The 25,668-nt window shown below is 42.5% G+C and overlaps 1 protein-coding gene across 1 annotated transcript in view; it reads left to right on the plus strand.

The window, feature by feature from the left end:
* Positions 1–549: 549 nt before the first annotated feature.
* LOC109886492 (transient receptor potential cation channel subfamily M member 1) overlaps positions 550–25,668 on the plus strand; it is a 90,148-nt gene continuing 65,029 nt past the window's right edge. The window contains exons 1-11 of the mRNA XM_031812755.1: positions 550–1,088; positions 7,115–7,191; positions 8,825–9,026; positions 10,633–10,846; positions 11,932–12,056; positions 12,237–12,408; positions 14,073–14,247; positions 16,460–16,583; positions 23,271–23,343; positions 23,821–23,933; positions 25,457–25,627. Coding sequence (XP_031668615.1) covers positions 8,928–9,026; positions 10,633–10,846; positions 11,932–12,056; positions 12,237–12,408; positions 14,073–14,247; positions 16,460–16,583; positions 23,271–23,343; positions 23,821–23,933; positions 25,457–25,627 — 1,266 coding nt within the window. The 5' untranslated portion in view covers positions 550–1,088; positions 7,115–7,191; positions 8,825–8,927. The remainder of the gene's footprint in view (positions 1,089–7,114; positions 7,192–8,824; positions 9,027–10,632; positions 10,847–11,931; positions 12,057–12,236; positions 12,409–14,072; positions 14,248–16,459; positions 16,584–23,270; positions 23,344–23,820; positions 23,934–25,456; positions 25,628–25,668) is intronic.

Here is a 25,668-nt window from a genome sequence, read left to right on the forward strand (position 1 = left end):
TGTTTCGTTACAATGTTACAATCATCAATATGGGCAAATAGTGCTCTGTCATTCTTCAACAAAACCCCTTTCAACAACATCCATCCTGTGCCCAATTCTCTCAATTATGCAAATAGAGTTCAATCAGAGCAGCAGGGGGTTGACACATATTCTACGATAAAACATTACTTTTGTTCCACTACTTTTTTTTAAAAATATGTTTTTTTTCTTCTTCTGGTTATTATAACCTCCTCTTTCTTTCTTCCTCTTGCTTTTTCAACAACCAGGAGAGAGAGTTAGAGAGAAGAACGTTCTCTAGCAGAGTTTGAGTTAGAGAGATTAGTGAGGAGAGAGGGGGTGGGGGTGGGGGGGGGGGGGGGGGGGGGGGTTGGTTCTTTCTGGTTCTCGTTCCAGCCCGGGATGAAAATGCCCTGTGTGCAAGGAGGGGAGCAGGGACTGATATGGGTCATGAGACTCTCAAAAGGATTACCTTGAACTGAAGTCATGAGACCAAGGCTTGAACAAAGAGCCGGCTCACATGCTCATCATATGAGCCCCGCTTCATAAAGTCATGTCGTTTCATATCTGCTGGGCTTCAGTGGGTTAGGAGGACCCGGGTGAGAGCAGCCAGAGAGCTGGAGCTAGGGCTGGGCTGGTGTGAAGTTTCTTCAGAGTTCTTAGAGTTATTGAGAGTTCTTAGATTTATTGAGAGTTCTTAGAGTTATTGAGAGTTCTTGAGTTCTAAGAGAGTTTTTGAGTTCTTAGAGAGTTCTTGAGTTCTTGAGTTCTAAGAGAGTTCTTGAGTTCTAAGAGAGTTCTTGAGTTCTAAGAGAGTTCTTGAGTTCTAAGAGAGTTCTTGAGTTCTTAGAGAGTTCTTGAGTTCTTAGAGTTCTTGAGTTCTAAGAGAGTTCTTGAGTTCTTAGAGAGTTCTTGAGTTCTTAGAGAGTTCTTGAGTTCTAAGAGAGATCTTGAGTTCTAAGAGAGTTCTTGAGTTTTAAGAGAGTTCTTGAGTTCTAAGAGAGTTCTTGAGTTCTTCTTTACTAGTAGTTGGGTGTTGAGTTACTCTTGTGCTCCTCTTGAAGTTTCAACTGGTTGCTCTTCAACTCAGGGTAAGTGGTTCTTCATTTTTTCTGATGTATCGAGGATCTCTATCTTCTTTGGTGTAGAAACGTGTTATGGTCAACTTGTTCATTTCTTATAGGCAGGGGATTCATTTGAGGTGCAATAGAGAGGAGTTGAGTTATGTTCCACCAACTTAGGTTGGGAGACAACATACAGAGGGAAATGGAATAGAAATCGGAGGAAATTATCATTTAAAAAAACATTTAAAATAGCAATTTAGAGACAGTTCCATCGACGAACAAATAACCTCTATGTTAACCTCTATAACCACAGGTTCCCCAGTAGGCTGTCATTGCAGGGTAGCCTAGTGGATAAATAACCTCTGTGTTAACCTCTATAACCACAGGTTCCCCAGTAGGCTGTCATTGCAGGGTAGCCTAGTGGATAAATAACCTCTGTGTTAACCTCTATAACCACAGGTTCCCCGGTATGCTGAGGGAATTGTAAATGAGAATTTCTTCCGAACTGACTGGCCTCGTTACAGAAAGGTTAAATACCAAAAAACCTCTATGCTACTTCGTCGCCAAAACAACTCCACACGAGGAATAGATCTCTGAACAAAATGCTTATTTCGGAAGCACTCTGATTTTAAAAGTTCAGAATTGAATTGTTATAAAAGTAAATTAGTTTCAAAACTTTGGTCAATCTGTAGTGTGTTAGGAGTTAGGAGTTAGGAGTTAGGAGTTAGGAGTTAGGTGTTAGGAGTTAGGAGTTAGGTGTTAGGAGTTAGGAGTTAGGAGTTAGGAGTTAGGAGTTAGGTGTTAGGAGTTAGGATAGCAGAGTTTTTGGCCAACTTCCTCTCTGGGCTCCCGAGTGGCGCAATGGTCTAAAGGCACTGTGTCTCAGTGCGAGAGGCATCACTACAAACAGCTACAAACGGCCATGATTGGGAGTCCCAGCGTCATCCGGGTTTGGCCGGAGTAGGCCGTCATTATAAATAAGAATTTGTTCTTAACTGACTTGCCAGAATTTACTGTCTTCTTTGTCCCTTTTCACCTTTCTTTCCCAGGAACTGATCTTGTTAGTTAGAGAATTTACTGCCTTCTTTGTCCCTTTTCACCTTTCTTTCCCAGGAACTGATCTTGTTAGTTAGAGAATTTACTGCCTTCTTTGTCATTTTTCACCTTTCTTTCATAGGAACTGATCTTGTTAGTTAGAGAATTTACTGCCTTCTTTGTCATTTTTCACCTTTCTTTCATAGGAACTGATCTTGTTAGTTAGAGAATTTACTGCCTTCTTTGTCCTTTTTCACCTTTCTTTCCCAGGAACTGATCTTGTTAGTTAGAGAATTTACTGCCTTCTTTGTCCTTTTTCACCTTTCCCAGGAACTGATCTTGTTAGTTAGAGAATTTACTGCCTTCTTTGTCCTTTTTCACCTTTCTTTCCCAGGAACTGATCTTGTTAGTTAGAGAATTTACTGCCTTCTTTGTCCTTTTTCACCTTTCCCAGGAACTGATCTTGATAGTTAGAGAATTTACTGCCTTCTTTGTCCTTTTTCACCTTTCCCAGGAACTGATCTTGTTAGTTAGAGAATTTACTGCCTTCTTTGTCCTTTTTCACATTTCTTTCCCAGGAACTGGTTGAAACTAGATTTTAAACAAATTGATTCCGCTCTGAGTGGTAATATGTTGTTTATGAATTAGACTGTTTACCAGGATGATAATAATGAGTGGTAATATGTTGTTTACGAATTAGACTGTTTACCAGGATGATAATAATGAGTGGTAATATGTTGTTTACGAATTAGACTGTTTACCAGGATGATAATAATGAGTGGTAATATGTTGTTTATGAATTAGACTGTTTACCAGGATGATAATAATGAGTGGTAATATGTTGTTTACGAATTAGACTGTTTACCAGGATGATAATAATGAGTGGTAATATGTTGTTTACGAATTAGACTGTTTACCAGGATGATAATAATGAGTGGTAATATGTTGTTTACGAATTAGACTGTTTACCAGGATGATATTAATGAGTGGTAATATGTTGTTTACGAATTAGACTGTTTACCAGGATGATAATAATGAGTGGTAATATGTTGTTTACGAATTAGACTGTTTACCAGGATGATAATAATGAGTGGTAATATGTTGTTTATGAATTAGACTGTTTACCAGGATGATATTAATGAGTTGTAATATGTTGTTTATGAATTAGACTGTTTACCAGGATGATAATAATGAGTGGTAATATGTTGTTTACGAATTAGACTGTTTACCAGGATGATATTAATGAGTGGTAATATGTTGTTTACGAATTAGACTGTTTACCAGGATGATAATAATGAGTGGTAATATGTTGTTTACGAATTAGACTGTTTACCAGGATGATAATAATGAGTGGTAATATGTTGTTTACGAATTAGACTGTTTACCAGGATGATAATAATGAGTGGTAATATGTTGTTTACGAATTAGACTGTTTACCAGGATGATATTAATGAGTGGTAATATGTTGTTTATGAATTAGACTGTTTACCAGGATGATAATAATGCTGTGGAACGCTGTCTGGCTCCATTGAGTCGTTGACTAGATGAGTTTGATATTATCTGCAGCTAAGAGGCCCATGTTTACTATTTGTTGTACTATTTGTACAGTATAGACAATAATCCAAGATGTGCCCAGTCACTATGTGTTATATGCAGTATAGACAATAATCCAAGATGTGCCCAGTCACTATGTGTTATATGCAGTATAGACAATAATCCAAGATGTGCCCAGTCACTATGTGTTATATGCAGTATAGACAATAATCCAAGATGTGCCCAGTCACTATGTGTTATATGCAGTATAGACAATAATCCAAGATGTGCCCAGTCACTATGTGTTATATGCAGTATAGTCAATAATCCAAGATGTGCCCAGTCACTATGTGTTATATGCAGTATAGACAATAATCCAAGATGTGCCCAGTCACTATGTGTTATATGCAGTATAGACAATAATCCAAGATGTGCCCAGTCACTATGTGTTATATGCAGTATAGACAATAATCCAAGATGTGCCCAGTCACTATGTGTTATATGCAGTATAGACAATAATCCAAGATGTGCCCAGTCACTATGTGTTATATGCAGTATAGACAATAATCCAAGATGTGCCCAGTCACTATGTGTTATATGCAGTATAGACAATAATCCAAGATGTGCCCAGTCACTATGTGTTATATGCAGTATAGACAATAATCCAAGATGTGCCCAGTCACTATGTGTTATATGCAGTATAGACAATAATCCAAGATGTGCCCAGTCACTATGTGTTATATGCAGTATAGACAATAATCCAAGATGTGCCCAGTCACTATGTGTTATATGCAGTATAGTCAATAATCCAAGATGTGCCCAGTCACTATGTGTTATATGCAGTATAGTCAATAATCCAAGATGTGCCCAGTCACTATGTGTTATATGCAGTATAGTCAATAATCCAAGATGTGCCCAGTCACTATGTGTTATATGCAGTATAGACAATAATCCAAGATGTGCCCAGTCACTATGTGTTATATGCAGTATAGACAATAATCCAAGATGTGCCCAGTCACTATGTGTTATATGCAGTATAGACAATAATCCAAGATGTGCCCAGTCACTATGTGTTATATGCAGTATAGACAATAATCCAAGATGTGCCCAGTCACTATGTGTTATATGCAGTATAGACAATAATCCAAGATGTGCCCAGTCACTATGTGTTATATGCAGTATAGACAATAATCCAAGATGTGCCCAGTCACTATGTGTTATATGCAGTATAGACAATAATCCAAGATGTGCCCAGTCACTATGTGTTATATGCAGTATAGACAATAATCCAAGATGTGCCCAGTCACTATGTGTTATATGCAGTATAGACAATAATCCAAGATGTGCCCAGTCACTATGTGTTATATGCAGTATAGACAATAATCCAAGATGTGCCCAGTCACTATGTGTTATATGCAGTATAGACAATAATCCAAGATGTGCCCAGTCACTATGTGTTATATGCAGTATAGACAATAATCCAAGATGTGCCCAGTCACTATGTGTTATATGCAGTATAGACAATAATCCAAGATGTGCCCAGTCACTATGTGTTATATGCAGTATAGACAATAATCCAAGATGTGCCCAGTCACTATGTGTTATATGCAGTATAGTCAATAATCCAAGATGTGCCCAGTCACTATGTGTTATATGCAGTATAGTCAATAATCCAAGATGTGCCCAGTCACTATGTGTTATATGCAGTATAGACAATAATCCAAGATGTGCCCAGTCACTATTTGTTGGGACTTGGGTTTAATCCACCATTATCCAGAGTGAATGTATTTCCCAGAGTGCTCTGCGACAGACAGGACCCCCTGCCCCCTGGCTTCTGCTGTAGACTGACCTGTTAATCACTATGGCAAAACCACAACACAGAGTCATTAGTTTATTTGGCGTCACATATACACGCATGAATGCATACAAGCACAAATTCACACACACACACACACACACATACACACACACACACACACAGACAGACACACACACACACAGACCCACTCACACACACACAGACCCACTCACACACACACAGACACACACACACACACACACACACACACACACACACACACACACACACACACACACACACACAGACCCACTCACACACACACACACAGACCCACTCACACACACACACAGACCCACTCACACACACACAGACACACACACACACACACACACACACACACACACACACACACACACACACACACACACACACACACACACACACACACACACACACACACACACACACACACACACACACTGCCCTGTTCTTTGCTGGAGCGTTTAGGCAGGATTAGGTGGCCAGCGTTGTAGTTAAGAGGATTTGTTCCATCAAGAAATAAGAGTTTTTGTGCCTGAATGTTACAATAGAAAGCAGCATTCTACCAGTAATTAGCTAGACCAATAGGGCTCCTGTAGAAAGTAGTGCACTATATAGGGAATAGGGCTCTGGTCTATAGTAGTACCACTATATAGGGCTCTGGTCTATAGTAGTACCACTATATAGGGAATAGGGCTCTGGTCTATAGTAGTACCACTATATAGGGAATAGGGCTCTGGTCTATAGTAGTACCACTATATAGGGAATAGGACTCTGGTCTATAGTAGTACCACTATATAGGGAATAGGGCTCTGGTCTATAGTAGTACCACTATATAGGGAATAGGACTCTGGTCTATAGTAGTACCACTATATAGGGAATAGGGCTCTGGTCTATAGTAGTACCACTATATAGGGAATCGGGCTCTGGTCTATAGTAGTACCACTATATAGGGAATAGGGCTCCGGTCTATAGTATTACCACTATATAGGGAATAGGGCTCCGGTCTATAGTACCACTATATAGGGAATAGGGCTCTGGTCTATAGTAGTACCACTATATAGGGAATAGGGCTCTGGTCTATAGTAGTACCACTATATAGGGAATAGGGCTCTGGTCTATAGTATTACCACTATATAGGGAATAGGGCTCCGGTCTATAGTAGTACCACTATATAGGGAATAGTGCTCTGGTCTATAGTAGTACCACTATATAGGGAATAGGGCTCTGGTCTATAGTAGTACCACTATATAGGGAATAGGAAGCCACCTGTGACAGAGCCGCAGTGTGAAGGCAGGGAGAGACCAGATGGTGCAGGGTATGGTCCATTGTTGGATCAGTAGAACACACTAACAGATCGTGTGTTGTGATAATATGGAACATCCACTTTCAATGTTTGGACAGAAAAAGCACCCTGACTGGTGTTGTTCTGCTGTCGTGCCATGATGCTCTTATCATCAGATTGGCTCCATAAACTGCAAATGAACAGAACATGAAATCTCAGACCTGTTGTTATTTTACTGTATCCAAGCTGTTTAATAAATTATTGAATTATGCGGATAGATTTAATGGTAGTGATTTTCTTTACGACATAGTGTTTACCAGAGTGATTCTGAAGTCTAAACCACCAATCTCTCTCTTGCAGGCCCACAAAGCTTGGATTGAGAAGACGTTTCAGAAAAGAGAGTGTATCCAAATATTTCCCAGCAAAGAACCAAACAGGTACCATTCATGCCCCTGTTCTCCCAGAACCCAACAGGTATCATTCATGCCCCTGTTCTCCCAGAACCCAACAGTTACCATTCATGCCCCTGTTCTCCCAGAACCCAACAGTTACCATTCATGCCCCTGTTCTCCCAGAACCCAACAGGTATCATTCATGCCCCTGTTCTCCCAGAACCCAACAGTTACCATTCATGCCCCTGTTCTCCCAGAACCCAACAGTTACCATTCATGCCCCTGTTCTCCCAGAACCCAACAGTTACCATTCATGCCCCTGTTCTCACAGAACCAAACAGGTACCATTCATGCCCCTGTTCTCACAGAACCAAACAGGTACCATTCATGCCCCTGTTCTCACAGAACCCAACAGGTACCATTCATGCCCCTCTTTACCCAGAACCCAACCGGTACCATTCACTCCACTCTTTACCCAGAACCCAACCGGTACCATTCACTCCACTCTTTACCCAGAACCCAACAGGTACCATTCACTCCACTCTTTACCCAGAACCCAACAGGTACCATTCATGCCCCTCTTTACCCAGAACCCAACAGGTACCATTCATGCCCCTCTTTACCCAGAACCCAACAGGTACCATTCATGCCCCTCTTTACCCAGAACCCAACAGGTACCATTCATGCCCCTCTTTACCCAGAACCCAACCGGTACCATTCACTCCACTCTTTACCCAGAACCCAACAGGTACCATTCACTCCACTCTTTCCACCGATCCAATTTTCCTTGTTCCTCACTGTTCTCATATGCTTCCATGTTGAGCACCAGATCATGTGTTGAGTCAGAGAGAGAGAGAGAGAGAGGGCTTTCACTGACCCAGTTTTAATCAAATTCATGTTTTTAAAGTGCTGTATAATGTAGTGTACATCCCAAGTGGCATCCTATGCCCTATATAGGGCACTGTTATCAGTCCTGGTCAAACGTAGTGGTCAAACGTAGTGCACTACAAAGGGAACACGATGCTATTTGGGACGTAGACTTAATGAAATCTCCACTCGTACCGAAACGCTCTCAGTAAAAATGGTATAAACAACCTGCCATTACGTGGCCCAAATCCCTTATTAAGGCCCAAATCCTTTCACATGGTGGTGATTGTGGGGACTTAACGTGACCAACCCCCCCCCCCCCCCCCCCCCCCCCCCCCCTCAGATAGATCTACAGCAAACAGAGATGCAGCGCACAAACATGAACCGTAACAGCTGTCAGTAACATAGTGATGTAGCTTTATGCTACATTGACGAAGCTACTACTAGTCGTCTTTCATAGCTGTTTACACCATCAGTCTGTTCGTGTTTCACATTTCATCACACTTCCGTTAACACTTTACAAACCAACATGTAGAAAGCATTATGAAGTGGTTATAATGCATTATAACACCAGCATTAACCCCCCCACACACACCCTATGTCGGCAGGGTAGCCTAGTGGTTAGAGCGTTGGACTAGTAACCGAAAGGTTGCAAGTTCAAATCCCCGAGCTGACAAGGTACAAATCTGTCGTTCTGCCCCTGAACAGGCAGTTAACCCCACTGTTCCCAGGCCGTCATTGAAAATAAGAATTTGTTCTTAACTGACTTGCCTAGTAAAATAAATTAAATGTCCTCCATTTCTACCTCCAGGTGCAGTTGTGGTCAGGTAGTGAACCAGCATGTGGCCATCATCCCGGGGGCGACCACTAGGGCAGCGGAAGAGGCAGGTCAGATCGGTCAGGGGGCGGTGCCCATGGAACGCTGGTCCGTGCTTAAACACACACAGGCCACGCCCACAGACACATACGGCATCATGGAGTTTCAGGGAGGAGGACATGTCAACAAGGCCATGGTTAGACGCCATTTTCTTTCCTTCATTCCTTTGAAGCATCCTCCATTTATAAATTCACTTCCTGACCCTTTTTCCTCTCCTCCTCAATCCTTCATTCTCTCATCTCTCCTCAATGTAAACAATAGTTGAAATAGAATGTCCTCATAAACCATGAAGACATGAAGACATGAAGACATGAAGACATAAACCATGAAGACATGAACCAAGAAGACATGAAGACATGAACCATGAACCATGAAGACATGAACCATGAACCATGAAGACATGAACCATAAACCATGAAGACATGAACCAAGAAGACATGAAGACATGAACCATGAAGACATGAACCATGAAGACATGAAGACATGAACCATGAACCATGAAGACATGAACCATGAACCATGAAGACATGAAGACATGAACCATGAAGACATGAAGACATGAACCATGAACCATGAAGACATGAACCATGAACCATGAAGACATGAACCATGAAGACATGAAGACATGAACCATGAACCATGAAGACATGAACCATGAACCATGAAGACATGAACCATGAAGACATGAAGACATGAACCATGAAGACATGAACCAAGAAGACATGAAGACATGAACCATGAAGACATGAAGACATGAACCATGAAGACATGAACCAAGAAGACATGAAGACATGAACCATGAAGACATGAACCATGAAGACATGAACCATGAAGACATGAAGACATAAACCATGAAGACATGAACCAAGAAGACATGAAGACATGAACCAAGAAGACATGAAGACATGAACCATGAAGACATGAACCAAGAAGACATGAACCAAGAAGACATGAACCAAGAAGACATGAAGACATGAACCATGAAGACATGAACCAAGAAGACATGAAGACATGAACCAAGAAGACATGAAGACATGAACCATGAAGACATGAACCATGAAGACATGAACCATGAAGACATGAACCATGAAGACATGAACCAAGAAGACATGAAGACATGAACCATGAAGACATGAACCATGAAGACATGAACCAAGAAGACATGAAGACATGAACCATGAAGACATGAACCATGAAGACATGAACCAAGAAGACATGAAGACATGAACCATGAAGACATGAACCATGAAGACATGAAGACATGAACCATGAACCATGAAGACATGAACCATGAACCATGAAGACATGAACCATGAAGACATGAAGACATGAAGACATGAACCATGAAGACATGAAGACATGAAGATATGAACCATGAACCATGAAGACATGAACCATGAAGACATGAACCATGAAGACATGAACCATGAAGACATGAAGACATGAACCATGAAGACATGAACCATGAAGACATGAAGACACAAACCATGAAGACATGAACCATGAAGACATGAACCGTGAAGACATGAACCATGAAGACATGAAGACATGAACCCTGAAGACATGAACCATGAAGACATGAACCATGAAGACATGAAGACATGAACCATGCCCCCATCATCTTGTTCACTCTCTCCATCCATCTCTCCCCTACAGTACATCCATGTGGCGTTTGTATTAAATGTCTTCATCTCCTTTCTCATTTACTCCTCCTCTCTCTCCATCCATCTCTCCCCCTACAGTACATCCGTGTGGCGTACGATTCCAAACCAGACAACATGCTCCACCTGATGGTGAAAGACTGGCAGCTGGAGCTCCCCACCCTGCTCATCTCCGTCCACGGGGGACTGCAGAACTTTGACTTGCAGCCCAAACTAAAACAGGTGTTTGGAAAGGGTCTGATCCAGGCTGCGGTCACCACCGGAGCCTGGATACTCACTGGTGGAGTCAGCACTGGTACGTACTGTAGTTTGCTAACGACGTGTTACATTCACTGACATGGTCACTGAGGTATCTAGCAAAACAACGGTAACGTAGGCAAGTCACTAAATCTTGAGTCCGAGTCGAGTACCAAGTCCCTAGTGTTCAAGTCTGAGTCCGAGTCAAGTCCCTAGTGTTCAAGTCTGAGTCCGAGTCGAGTACCAAGTCCCTAGTGTTCAAGTCTGAGTCCGAGTCAAGTCCCTAGTGTTCAAGTCTGAGTCCGAGTCAAGTACCAAGTCCCTAGTGTTCAAGTCTGAGTCCGAGTCCAGCACCAAGTCCCTAGTGTTCAAGTCTGAGTCCAAGTCGAGTACCAAGTCCCTAGTGTTCAAGTCTGAGTCCGAGTCGAGTACCAAGTCCCTAGTGTTCAATTCTGAGTCCGAGTCGAGTACCAAGTCCCTAGTGTTCAAGTCTGAGTCCGAGTCGAGTACCAAGTCCCTAGTGTTCAAGTCTGAGTCCGAGTCCAGCACCAAGTCCCTAATGTTCAAGTCTGAGTCCGAGTCGAGTACCAAGTCTCTAGTGTTCAAGTCTGAGTCCAGAACGCGGCTCCATGTGTATCCTAGGGGTGATCCGGCATGTAGGAGTCTGAGTCCACATCTCTTCTTAGTGCTGAACGGCTCCATGTGTATCCTAGGGGTGATCCGGCATGTAGGAGTCTGAGTCCATGTCTCTTCTTAGTGCTGAACGGCTCCATGCGTATCCTAGGGGTGATCCGGCATGTAGGAGTCTGAGTCCACGTCTCTTCTTAGTGCTGAACGGGCTCCATGTGTATCCTAGGGGTGATCCGGCATGTAGGAGTCTGAGTCCACGGCTCTTCTTAGTGCTGAACGGGCTCCATGTGTATCCTAGGGGTGATCCGGCATGTAGGAGTCTGAGTCCACGTCTCTTCTTAGTGCTGAACGGCTCCATGTGTATCCTAGGGGTGATCCGGCATGTAGGAGTCTGAGTCCACGTCTCTTCTTAGTGCTGAACGGGCTCCATGTGTATCCTAGGGGTGATCCGGCATGTAGGAGTCTGAGTCCACGTCTCTTCTTAGTGCTGAACGGGCTCCATGTGTATCCTAGGGGTGATCCGGCATGTAGGAGATGCGTTGAAGGACCACTCCTCAAAGTCCAGGGGGAAAGTATGTGCCATCGGGATCGCTCCATGGGGCATCGTGGAGAACAAGGAGGATCTGATAGGAAGAGACGTAAGTCACAGATAACTGCAACTTGGGAACTTGTTTGGGTGTGATTCTCTATTTAAATTCAATTCAACTCCTCAATTCAACTCCTCAACTCAATTCAATTCAACTATACTCCTCACCTTCAATTCAACTCCTCAATTCAACTCCATGTTTTCACGATGTTATTATATGTCTTCCGCCCAGGTGACACGTCCGTACCAGGCCATGTCCAACCCCATGTCCAAGCTGTCTGTCCTCAACAACAGCCACTCCCACTTCATCCTAGCAGATAACGGGACCCACGGAAAGTACGGCGCAGAGGTCCGTCTTCGCCGTCAGCTGGAGAAACACATCTCCCTGCAGAAGATCAACACACGTAAGTCTGACAGATTGGTGGTGGGGGGGGGGGGGGTTGCCTGTGTGACACCAGGCAGTGTAAGCCCGTTGAGCTAAAGACCAAGGCATTAGCAGAGGGAGCTAACTAACAACAAGTCTTCAGGTCTCAGACCAGAACAACTTGATATTTACCATGAACCATCTAATGTTAATGCTAATGCTGGAACTAAACCCAGTGTTAGTGTCTTAGATACATCGTACCCTTGTGTTTTATCTTTTATTTTATTTTACCTTTATTTAACTAGGCAAGTCAGTTAAGAACAAATTCTTATTTTCAATGACGGCCTAGGAACAGTGGGTTAACTGCCTGTTACTAGTCCAACTCTCTAACCACTAGGCTACCCTGCATAGTCCAGGCTTCTTTAGGTGTGTTGATCAGAGACAGCCTGTCCTGCCCTGCTGTACTCCGGTGAGTAGCTGATCTATGTGACCTGTGGGTTTCCCTTTGTCATCCTATGCCTGGAGATCATGATAAGGCAGGGACAACAAAGGGATGCTCAGCTGTCACCTCTGACTTCAACTACCCTGACATTAATACTGTGTCTGAGGCCTATGAGGACCACGTACTGACTACAGGCAGCACCGCTGTGTCTGAGGATCACATACTGACTACAGGCAGCACCGCTGAGGACCACATACTGACTACAGGCAGCACCGCTGAGAACCACATACTGACTACAGGCAGCACCGCTGAGGACCACATACTGACTACAGGCAGCACTGCTGAGGACCACGTACTGACTACAGGCAGCACCGCTGTGTCTGAGGACCACATACTGACTACAGGCAGCACCGCTGTGTCTGAGGACCACATGCTAACTACAGGCAGCACCGCTGAGGACCACATACTGACTACAGGCAGCACCGCTGAGGACCACATACTGACTACAGGCAGCACCACTGTGTCTGAGGACCACATGCTGGCTACAGGCAGCAACGCTGAGGACCACATGCTGACTACAGGCAGCACCGGTGAGGACCACATGCTGGCTACAGGCAGCACCGCTGAGGACCACATGCTGGCTATAGGCAGCACCGCTGAGGACCACATGCTGACTACAGGCAGCACCGCTGAGGACCACATGCTGACTACAGGCAGCACCGGTGAGGACCACATGCTGGCTACAGGCAGCACCGCTGAGGACCACATGCTGACTACAGGCAGCACTGCTGTGTCTGAGGACCGCATACTGGCTACAGGCAGCACCGCTGAGGACCACATGCTGGCTACAGGCAGCACCGCTGTGTCTGAGGACCACATACTGGCTACAGGCAGCACCGCTGAGGACCACATACTGACTACAGGCAGCACCGCTGAGGACCACATGCTGACTACAGGCAGCACCGCTGAGGACCACATGCTGACTACAGGCAGCACCGCTGTGTCTGAGGACCACATACTGACAACAGGCAGACCCGCTGAGGACCACATCTGTCTGTCTCTGCCAGGCTAGGTGTCAGGGGGTCATGTTGTTGTGTCTATCTCTGCCAGGTCAGGTCAGGGGTCATGTTGTTGTGTATGTCTCTGCCAGGTCAGGGGTCATATTGTTGTGTCTGTCTCAGCCAGGTCAGGGGTCATGTTGTTTTGTCTGCCTCTGTCAGGTCAGGGGGTCTATAACATGTTGTTTTGTCTGCCTCTGCCAGGTCTGGGTCAGGGGGTGCCTCTGGTCTGTCTGATCCTGGAGGGGGGTCCCAACGTCATCTCCATAGTCCTGGAGAGCCTGAGGGAGGACCCCCCTGTCCCGGTGGTGGTCTGTGACGGCAGTGGACGGGCCTCTGACATCATCTCCTTCGCACACAGATACTCTGAGGACGACGGGTGAGAAACAGACCTGGGTCACATGCATGCAGAAAAATATATATGCTTAAAAACATATCAGATACATGTCAGATACATGTCAGATACATGTCAGATACATGTCAGATACATGTCAGATACATGTCAGATATATGTCAGATACATGTCAGATACATGTCAGATACATGTCAGATACATGTCAGATATGTCAGATACATGTCAGATACATGTCAGATACATGTCAAATATATGTCAGATACATGTCAAATATATGTCAGATACATGTCAGATACATGTCAGATACATGTCAGATACATGTCAGATACATGTCAGATACATGTCAAATACATGTCAGATACATGTCAGATACATGTCAGATACATGTCAGATATGTCAGATACATGTCAGATACATGTCAGATACATGTCAGATACATGTCAGATACATGTCAGATACATGTCAAATATATGTCAGATACATGTCAGACACATGTCAAATACATGTCAGATACATGTCAGACACATGTCAAATACATGTCAGATACATGTCAGATACATGTCAGATACATGTCAGATATGTCAGATACATGTCAGATACATGTCAGACACATGTCAAATTCATGTTAGAGACAGTATATAGGACGTTGGATGAGAAACAGAACTAGAACAGGGCTGTGTTCTAATGTCCAACCTAGCAGAAACAGAACTAGAACAGGGCTGTGATCTAATGTCCACACTAGCAGAAACAGAACTAGAGCAGGGCTGTGATCTAATGTCCACACTAGCAGAAACAGAACTAGAACAGGGCTGTGTTCTAATGTCCACACTAGCAGAAACAGAACTAGAGCAGGGCTGGGATCTAATGTCCCACACTAGCAGAAACAGAACTAGAACAGGGCTGGGATCTAATGTCCACACTAGCAGAAACAGAACTAGAACAGGGCTGTGATCTAATGTCCACACTAGCAGAAACAGAACTAGAGCAGGGCTGGGATCTAATGTCCACACTAGCAGAAACAGAACTAGAACAGGGCTGTGATCTAATGTCCACACTAGCAGAAACAGAACTAGAGCAGGGCTGTGATCTAATGTCCACACTAGCAGAAACAGAACTAGAACAGGGCTGTGATCTAATGTCCACACTAGCAGAAACAGAACTAGAACAGGGCTGTGATCTAATGTCCACACTAGCAGAAACAGAACTAGAACAGGGCTGTGATCTAATGTCCACACTAGCAGAAACAGAACTAGAACAGGGCTGTGATCTAATGTCCACACTAGCAGAAACAGAACTAGAACAGGGCTGTGTTCTGATGTCCACACTAGCAGAAACAGAACTAGAACAGGGCTGTGATCTAATGTCCACACTAGCAGAAACAGAACTAGAACAGGGCTGTGATCTAATGTCCACACTAGCAGAAACAGAACTAGAACAGGGCTGTGTTCTGATGTCCACACTAGCAGAAACAGTACTAGAGCAGGGCTGTGTTCTGATGAATTTTCTCTTAACTGAGTTGAATAAAGTTTAATTAATTCAGTTAAATTAATTCATTAAGTTATTAAGTTAAATTAAGTTAAGTTAAATTAATTAAATAGTTAAATAAAGGTTAAATAAAAATATCATAACATTGATTTAGTTACAATGGAACCAAATGAATAGTACTAAGAATGTAAACTCCAAACTGAAGCACATCGCAAATAGTTTAAAATGGAATATAACAAGAATAATCTTTGAGCATTTTCTAAGCCTGAAGAGTAGACTGTAGAGATGGTTTGACCAGTCTCTCTGTCTCCCCTCAGCTTGGTCAGTCTAAAGAGTAGACTGTAGAGGTGGTCTGACCAGTCTCTCTGTCTCCCCTCAGCTTGGTCAGTCTAAAGAGTAGACTGTAGAGGTGGTCTGACCAGTCTCTCTGTCTCCCCTCAGCTTGGTCAGTCTAAAGAGTAGACTGTAGAGGTGGTTTGACCAGTCTCTCTGTCTCCCCTCAGCTTGGTCAGTCTAAAGAGTAGACTGTAGAGGTGGTCTGACCAGTCTCTCTGTCTCCCCTCAGCTTGGTCAGTCTAAAGATTAGACTGTAGAGGTGGTCTGACCAGTCTCTCTGTCTCCCCTCAGCTTGGTCAGTCTAAAGAGTAGACTGTAGAGGTGGTTTGACCAGTCTCTCTGTCTCCCCTCAGCTTGGTCAGTCTAAAGAGTAGACTGTAGAGGTGGTTTGACCAGTCTCTCTGTCTCCCCTCAGCTTGGTCAGTGATAGCGTGAAGGACCAGCTCCTGGTCACCATCCAGAAGACGTTTAACTACAACCGTGGTCAGGCCCAGCAGATCTTCCTCATGGTGTTGGAATGTATGAAGAAACGATCTCTGGTGAGTAGGGAAGACATTATTATTCAGGATATGTTCCCATAACTTAGGATGCACGCAATACAGGAATTGGACAGTGTTATGCTAATAATGCTAACGAATTCCTGTCCACAATGCATTGCGTGCGTCATAAGTGACGGTTTTAGTATCTAGACAATTTGGTAGTTCAAATGTTGTATTTTTTTTAAGCCTTACGTACATTTTAGAAAAACCCTTTTTTACCACATACTGTAAGTAAAAACCTAATGTATTCAAAATATAGTCAAACATTAAAGATTATAATTTGTGATGAAAGTAAAGTGACATTTTAATACTTGAATTGTTTTATGTTCATTTGATGCTTCAATAAAACCTTCCCATTCATTTGTCATCCTGTATCGTCATTCATGTGTCACGTGTACAATCCTTTAACAAGTCACCATATCCATCATCATTGAAGACGTGAAACCATTCTACTTCATGAACCCTGCATCCCATAGTCAGATTGTCCCCATAAAATACAGTTGAAGAGTATGTCCTCATAAACAACGATAACATGAACTACGACACCATCTTCACTGTCTCCCAGCTTCTTCATACTACATCAACATCATCCCCGTCTCACATCTTCATACTACATCACCATCATCCCCGTCTCATTTCTTCAACTACATCACCATCATCCCTGTCTCACAGCTTCTTCAACTACATCACCATCATCCCTGTCTCACATCTTCATCTACATCACCATCATCCCCATCTCACATCTTCAACTACATCCCCATCATCCCTGTCTCACATCTTCAACTACATCCCAATCATCCCTGTCTCACAGCTTCATAGTACATCACCATCATCCCTGTCTCACATCTTCAACTACATCCCCATCATCCCTGTCTCATATCTTCAACTACATCACCATCATCCCTGTCTCACAGCTTCTTCAACTACATCACCATCATCCCTGTCTCACATCTTCAACTACATCACCATCATCCCTGTCTCACATATTCAACTACATCACAATCATCCCTGTCTCACATCTTCATACTACATCACCATCATCCCTGTCTCACATCTTCATACTACATCACCATCATCCCCGTCTCACATCTTCATACTACATCACCATCATCCCTGTCTCACAGCTTCTTCAACTACATCAACATCATCCCCGTCTCACATCTTCAACTACATCACCATCATCCCCGTCTCATATCTTCAACTACATCACCATCATCCCCGTCTCATATCTTCAACTACATCAACATCATCCCCGTCTCACATCTTCATACTACATCACCATCATCCCCGTCTCATTTCTTCAACTACATCACCATCATCCCTGTCTCACAGCTTCTTCAACTACATCACCATCATCCCTGTCTCACATCTTCATCTACATCACCATCATCCCCATCTCACATCTTCAACTACATCCCCATCATCCCTGTCTCACATCTTCAACTACATCCCAATCATCCCTGTCTCACAGCTTCATAGTACATCACCATCATCCCTGTCTCACATCTTCAACTACATCACCATCATCCCTGTCTCACATCTTCATACTACATCACCATCATCCCTGTCTCACATCTTCAACTACATCACCATCATCCCTGTCTCACATCTTCAACTACATCACCATCATCCCCGTCTCACATGCTCAACTACATCACCATCATCCCTATCTCACATCTTCATACTACATCACCATCATCCCCGTCTCACATCTTCAACTACATCACCATCATCCCTGTCTCACATCTTCATACTACATCACCATCATCCCTGTCTCACAGCTTCTTCAACTACATCAACATCATCCCCGTCTCACATCTTCAACTACATCACCATCATCCCCGTCTCATATCTTCAACTACATCCCCATCATCCCTGTCTCATATCTTCAACTACATCACCATCATCCCGTCTCACATCTTCATACTACATCACCATCATCCCCGTCTCACATCTTCATACTACATCACCATCATCCCTGTCTCACATCTTCAACTACATCACCATCTTCCCAGTCTCACATCTTCAACTACATCACCATCATCCCCGTCTCACATCTTCAACTACATCACCATCATCCCCGTCTCACATCCGCAACTACATCACCATCATCCCTGTCTCACATCTTCATACTACATCACCATCATCCATGTCTCACATCTTCAACTACATCACCATCATCCCTATCTCACATCTTCAACTACATCACCATCATCCCTGTCTCACATCTTCAACTACATCACCATCATCCCTGTCTCACATCTTCAACTACATCACCATCATCCCCGTCTCACATGCTCAACTACATCACCATCATCCCTATCTCACATCTTCATACTACATCACCATCATCCCCGTCTCACATCTTCAACTACATCACCATCATCCCTGTCTCACATTTTCAACTATATCACCATCATCCCTGTCTCACATCTTCAACTACATCACCATCATCCCTGTCTCACATGCTCAACTACATCACCATCATCCCTGTCTCACATCTTCAACTACATCACCATCATCCCTGTCTCACATCTTCAACTACATCACCATCATCCCTGTCTCACCACTTCATACTACATCACCATCTTCCCAGTCTCACATATTCAACTACATCACCATCATCCCCGTCTCACATCCGCAACTACATCACCATCATCCCTGTCTCACATCTTCATACTACATCACCATCATCCATGTCTCACATCTTCAACTACATCACCATCATCCCTATCTCACATCTTCAACTACATCACCATCATCCCTGTCTCACATCTTCATACTACATCACCATCATCCATGTCTCACATCTTCAACTACATCACCATCATCCCTGTCTCACATCTTCAACTACATCACCATCATCCCTGTCTCACATCTTCAACTACATCACCATCATCCCCATCTCACATCTTCAACTACATCAACATCATCCCTGTCTCACATCTTCATACTACATCACCATCATCCCTGTCTCACATGCTCAACTACATCAACATTATCCCTAATATCCTGTTGATGTTTCTGACCTCCCATCCTAACGTCCTGTTGACGTATCTGACCTCCCATTCTAACATCCTGTTGACGTATCTGATCTCCCATCCTAACATCCTGTTGATGTATCTGACCTCCCGTCCTAACTTCCAGTATATAACAGTCTGAATGACAGTATATAACAGTCTGAATGACAGTATATAACAGTCTGAATGACAGTATATAACAGTCTGAATGACAGTATATAACAGTCTGAATGACAGTATATAACAGTCTGAATGACAGTATATAACAGTCTGAAGGACAGTATATAACAGTCTGAATGACAGTATATAACAGTCTGAATGACAGTATATAACAGTCTGAATGACAGTATATAACAGTCTGAATGACAGAATATAACAGTCTGAATGACAGTATATAACAGTCTGAATGACAGTATATAACAGTCTGAATGACAGTATATAACAGTCTGAATGACAGTATATAACAGTCTGAATGACAGAATATAACAGTCTGAATGACAGTATATAACAGTCTGAATGACAGTATATAACAGACTGAATGACAGTATATAACAGTCTGAATGACAGTATATAACAGTCTGAATGACAGTCCACTACATGACAGTATATAACAGTCTGAATGACAGTATATAACAGTCTGAATGACAGTATATAACAGACTGAATGACAGTATATAACAGTCTGAATGACAGTATATAACAGTCTGAATGACAGTATATAACAGACTGAATGACAGTATATAACAGTCTGAATGACAGTATATAACAGTCTGAATGACAGTCCACTACATGACAGTATATAACAGTCTGAATGACAGAATATAACAGTCTGAATGACAGTATATAACAGTCTGAATGACAGTATATAACAGTCTGAATGACAGTCCACTACATGACAGTATATAACAGTCTGAATGACAGTATATAACAGTCTGAATGACAGTATATAACAGTCTGAATGACAGTATATAACAGTCTGAATGACAGTATATAACAGTCTGAATGACAGTATATAACAGTCTGAATGACAGTATATAACAGTCTGAATGACAGTCCACTACATGACAGTATATAACAGTCTGAATGACAGTATATAACAGTCTGAATGACAGTATATAGATTGATATCTAGACTTGGAGTTGCGTGGGAAATTAGTCAGGTACAACTAGACATCATGGAGATGGATGGTTCCGATGATTACAAACAGATAATTGTAACCACGAGGGCCTGGTGGTGGAGCTATCACAAGGGCCTGGTGGTGGAGCTATCACGAGGGCCTGGTGGTGGAGCTATCACGAGGGCCTGGTGTTGGAGCTATCACGAGGGCCTAGTGGTGGAGCTATCACGAGGGCCTGATGGTAGAGCTATCACAAGGGCTTAGTACTGGTGCTATCACAAGTGCCTGGTGGTAGAGCTATCATGAGGGCCTGGTGGTGGAGCTATCACAAGGGCCTGGTGGTGGTGCTATCACGAGGGCCTAGTGGTGGTGCTATCACAAGTGCCTGGTGGTAGAGCTATCGTAAGGGCCTGGTGGTGGAGCTATAACGAGGGCCTGGTGATGGAGCTATCACGAGGGCCTGGTGATGGAGCTATCATGAGGGCCTGGTGGTGGAGCTATCACCAGGGCCTAGTGGTGGAGCTATCATGAGGGCCTAGTGGTGGAGCTATCACGGGGGCCTGGTGGTGGAGCTATCACAGGGGCCTGGTGGTGGAGCTATCACGAGGGCCTGGTGGTGGAGCTATCACGAGGGGCCAGTCATGGAGCTGCGACACGTAGCTCATTATCAGTGAATCTTTGGATTGGTTCGGTTCTGAAAAGTTTCAACAGACATAATTGTGCTATTAGCAGTGCATTCCGTGCTGGCATGTGACAGGCCTGCAGTCTTATTGCATTTGGGATGGTCTGGGCAACAACAAGGACGTTACTGTTATCTTACTAAGGGGGTTGTTAACTCTGAAGGGCTTGTTATGTACTGCAGGGTGTGTCTGTGGTTTATAAGGACAGCTCCTGTTATTCAGAGACACAATTCACAATGAGAGGCTTCTGACTTCACTTAACATGCACACGTTCACACACACACACACACACACACACACACACACACACACACACACACACACACACACACACACACACACACACACGCTGCTGACTGTCCCCCTGACGTGCGATAGAGTTGTAAACCGTGCTTGACCTTTGACACGTTCCCCAGTAATGTCGTTTAAAGACCCATTCCTTCATTTAACATAGAAGAAATGCCTGAAGAGAGAGTGCCATATGTCCTCAAAACACATTTAGTATCATTACTAGAATATCAGTAGTAGTATTTATTAGTAATCATTAGTATTAGTATTTATCAGTAATTAGTAATCAGTAATCATTACTAGAATATTAGAAGTAGTATTTATCAGTAACTAGTAATCAGTAATCATTAGTATTAGTATTTAACAGTAATTAGTAATCAGTAATCATTAGTGTTAGTATTTATTAGTAATCATTAGTATTAGTATTTATCAGTAATTAGTCATCAGTAATCATTACTAGAATATTAGAAGTAGTATTTATCAGTAACTAGTAATCAGTAATTATTAGTATTAGTATTTAACAGTAATTAGTAATCAGTAATCATTAGTGTTAGTATTTATTAGTAATCATTAGTATTAGTATTTATCAGTAATTAGTAATCAGTAATCATTACTAGAATATTAGAAGTAGTATTTATCAGTAACTAGTCATCAGTAATCATTAGTACTAGTATTTATTAGTAATCATTAGTATTAGTATGTATTAGTAATTAGTCAAATCAGTAATCAGTTGTAGTAGTATTTATTAGTACGCATTAGTATTCGTATGTATTAGTAATCATTAGTATCAGTATTTATTAGCATTAGTATTTATTAGTAATAACATTTATCAGTATTAGTATTTATTAGTGTCAGTATGTATTAATATTAGTATTTATTTGTATTCGTTTTTATTATTATTAGTATTTATTAGTATTAGTATTTATTAGTATTAGTATTTATTAGTATTAGTATTTATTAGTATTAGTATTTATTAGTATTAGTATTTATTAGTGTCAGTATGTATTAATATTAGTATTTATTTGTATTAGTTTTTATTATTATTAGTATTTATTAGTATTAGTATTTATTAGTATTAGTATTTATTAGTATTAGTATTTATTAGTGTCAGTATGTATTAGTATTAGTATTTATTAGTATTAGTATTTATTAGTATTAGTATTTATTAGTATTAGTATTTATTAGTATTAGTATTTATTAGTATTAGTATTTATTAGTATTAGTATTTATTAGTGTCAGTATGTATTAGTATTAGTATTTATTTGTATTAGTATTTATTAGTATTAGTATTTATTAGTATTAGTATTTATTAGTATTAGTATTTATTAGTGTCAGTATGTATTAGTATTAGTATTTATTAGTATTAGTATTTATTAGTATTAGTATTTATTAGTATTAGTATTTATTAGTATGAGCGTTTCTGTCACAGGAGCGTGTGATTGCAGGGTAATCTGGCGCGCTCGAGCGCCAGGGGGAATGGAAGAGCGGGAGCAGACTTGACATGCACTGAATCCCTGAAAAAAAGAGTTGACCTTTGACCCTTTACGCGTGTCTTTGTTGTTGTTCTTTCATGGGCCTGTTAGATCACTGTGTTTCGTATGGGCTCAGAGGGCCAGCAGGATATCGAGATGTCCATACTGACAGCCTTGCTCAAAGGTAACCTGGGAAGAACACTCCACTGTTCTTCTGTTCTTTTTCACTTCACACTTAACACCACTGACTTTGCAGATAGAGGATATTTCTCAGGAACGCTGGGATTGAAACATTTGATTTGAATCCCAGTCATAGTCTATAGAACAGATGAGTGCTGGGATTGAAACATTTGGTTTGAATCCCAGTCATAGTCTATAGAACAGATGCATGCTGGGATTGAGACATTTGATTTGAATCCCAGTCATAGTCTATAGAACAGATGCATGCTGGGATTGAAACATTTGATTTGAATCCCAGTCATAGTCTATAGAACAGATGCATGCTGGGATTGAAACATTTGATTTGAATCCCAGTCATAGTCTACAGAACAGATGCATGCTGGGATTGAAACATTTGGTTTGAATCCCAGTCATAGTCTACAGAACAGCTGTGAAGCGTTTTAAGGTTAAACCAAAAAGCCTTGTTGGTGTTTGATTGTAGGCACCAATGCCTCTGCCCCTGACCAGCTGAGTCTAGCCCTGGCCTGGAACAGAGTGGACATCGCTAGGAGCCAGATCTTCGTCTACGGTCACCACTGGCCCATGAGTGGCAACGTAAGTCTATAAACAACTTGGGAAACACGTGGATACAATGAACATCACCATGCTGGTCTAACAGGGTCTGATTCAGAGTTGTAATGAACAACACCATGCTGGTCTAACAGGGTCTGATTCAGAGTTGTAATGAACAACACCATGCTGGTCTAACAGGGTCTGATTCAGAGCTGTAATGAACAACACCATGCTGGTCTAACAGGGTCTGATTCAGAGTTGTAATGAACAACACCATGCTGGTCTAACAGGGTCTGATTCAGAGTTGTAATGAACAACACCATGCTGGTCTAACAGGGTCTGATTCAGAGTTGTAATGAACAACACCATGCTGGTCTAACAGGGTCTGATTCAGAGTTGTAATGAACAACACCATGCTGGTCTAACAGGGTCTGATTCAGAGTTGTAATGAACAACACCATGCTGGTCTAACAGGGTCTGATTCAGAGTTGTAATGAACAACACCATGCTGGTCTAACAGGGTCTGATTCAGAGTTGTAATGAACAACACCATGCTGGTCTAACAGGGTCTGATTCAGAGTTGTAATGAACAACACCATGCTGGTCTAACAGGGTCTGATTCAGAGTTGTAATGAACAACACCATGCTGGTCTAACAGGGTCTGATTCAGAGTTGTAATGAACAACACCATGCTGGTCTAACAGGGTCTGATTCAGAGTTGTAATGAACAACACCATGCTGGTCTAACAGGGTCTGATTCAGAGTTGTAATGAACATCACCATGCTGGTCTAACAGGGTCTGATTCAGAGTTGTAATGAACATCACCATGCTGGTCTAACAGGGTCTGATTCAGAGTTGTAATGAACATCACCATGCTGGTCTAACAGGGACTGATTCAGAGTTGTAATGAACAACACCATGCTGGTCTAACAGGGTCTGATTCAGAGTTGTAATGAACATCACCATGCTGGTCTAACAGGGTCTGATTCAGAGTTGTAATGAACAACACCATGCTGGTCTAACAGGGTCTGATTCAGAGTTGTAATGAACATCACCATGCTGGTTTAACAGGGTCTGATTCAGAGTTGTAATGAACATCACCATGCTGGTCTAACAGGGTCTGATTCAGAGTTGTAATGAACATCACCATGCTGGTCTAACAGGGTCTGATTCAGAGATCAGATAAGCACGTGCAACTTGACCTTTGACCTAAATCATTCATTGGCATCAATGGGTTAGAGTACAGTTTGCATAATATGGCTTCAATAGAGTTCAGCTTGCAGACCTCAAGTCAGAAAAACTGCCCATATTCCAAAATAAATATTTTACCTGACCCCAAATGGCATCAAATTCTCTAAACATAGTGCACTACTTTTGTCTAGAGCCCTATTGGACTTGGTCAAAACTAGTGCGCGATATAGGGAATAGGGTGCCATTTGGGACGCAACCTGAAGCTCTAACCAACGGTGAATGGTGAGACAACAACCTCCACTGCAGGTACTGCAACAGCTCCATGTGAACTGGGTCAACAAGGGGCTTTCATCCCTCCTGTGTTACCTTCCAGGCGGCCAACACCACGGCATCCCAGGAGAAGACCAAGAGCCCGGTCCCAGCCCGCGGTGGAGGTGGTGGGGCAGGGAAGGGCAAGGCCAGGGTCAAGAAGGGCAAAGGAGGCAAGGCCAAACCTGAACCTCCGGAAGAGACGGACCCCAGGAAGCTGGAGCTACGCAACTGGGTATATCAATAACCAGTAGTGATTAGGCTTTCACACAATAC

Source organism: Oncorhynchus kisutch, unplaced genomic scaffold, assembly GCF_002021735.2.
Source record: "Oncorhynchus kisutch isolate 150728-3 unplaced genomic scaffold, Okis_V2 Okis03b-Okis08b_hom, whole genome shotgun sequence".
Classification (NCBI taxonomy): Eukaryota; Metazoa; Chordata; class Actinopteri; order Salmoniformes; family Salmonidae; genus Oncorhynchus; species Oncorhynchus kisutch.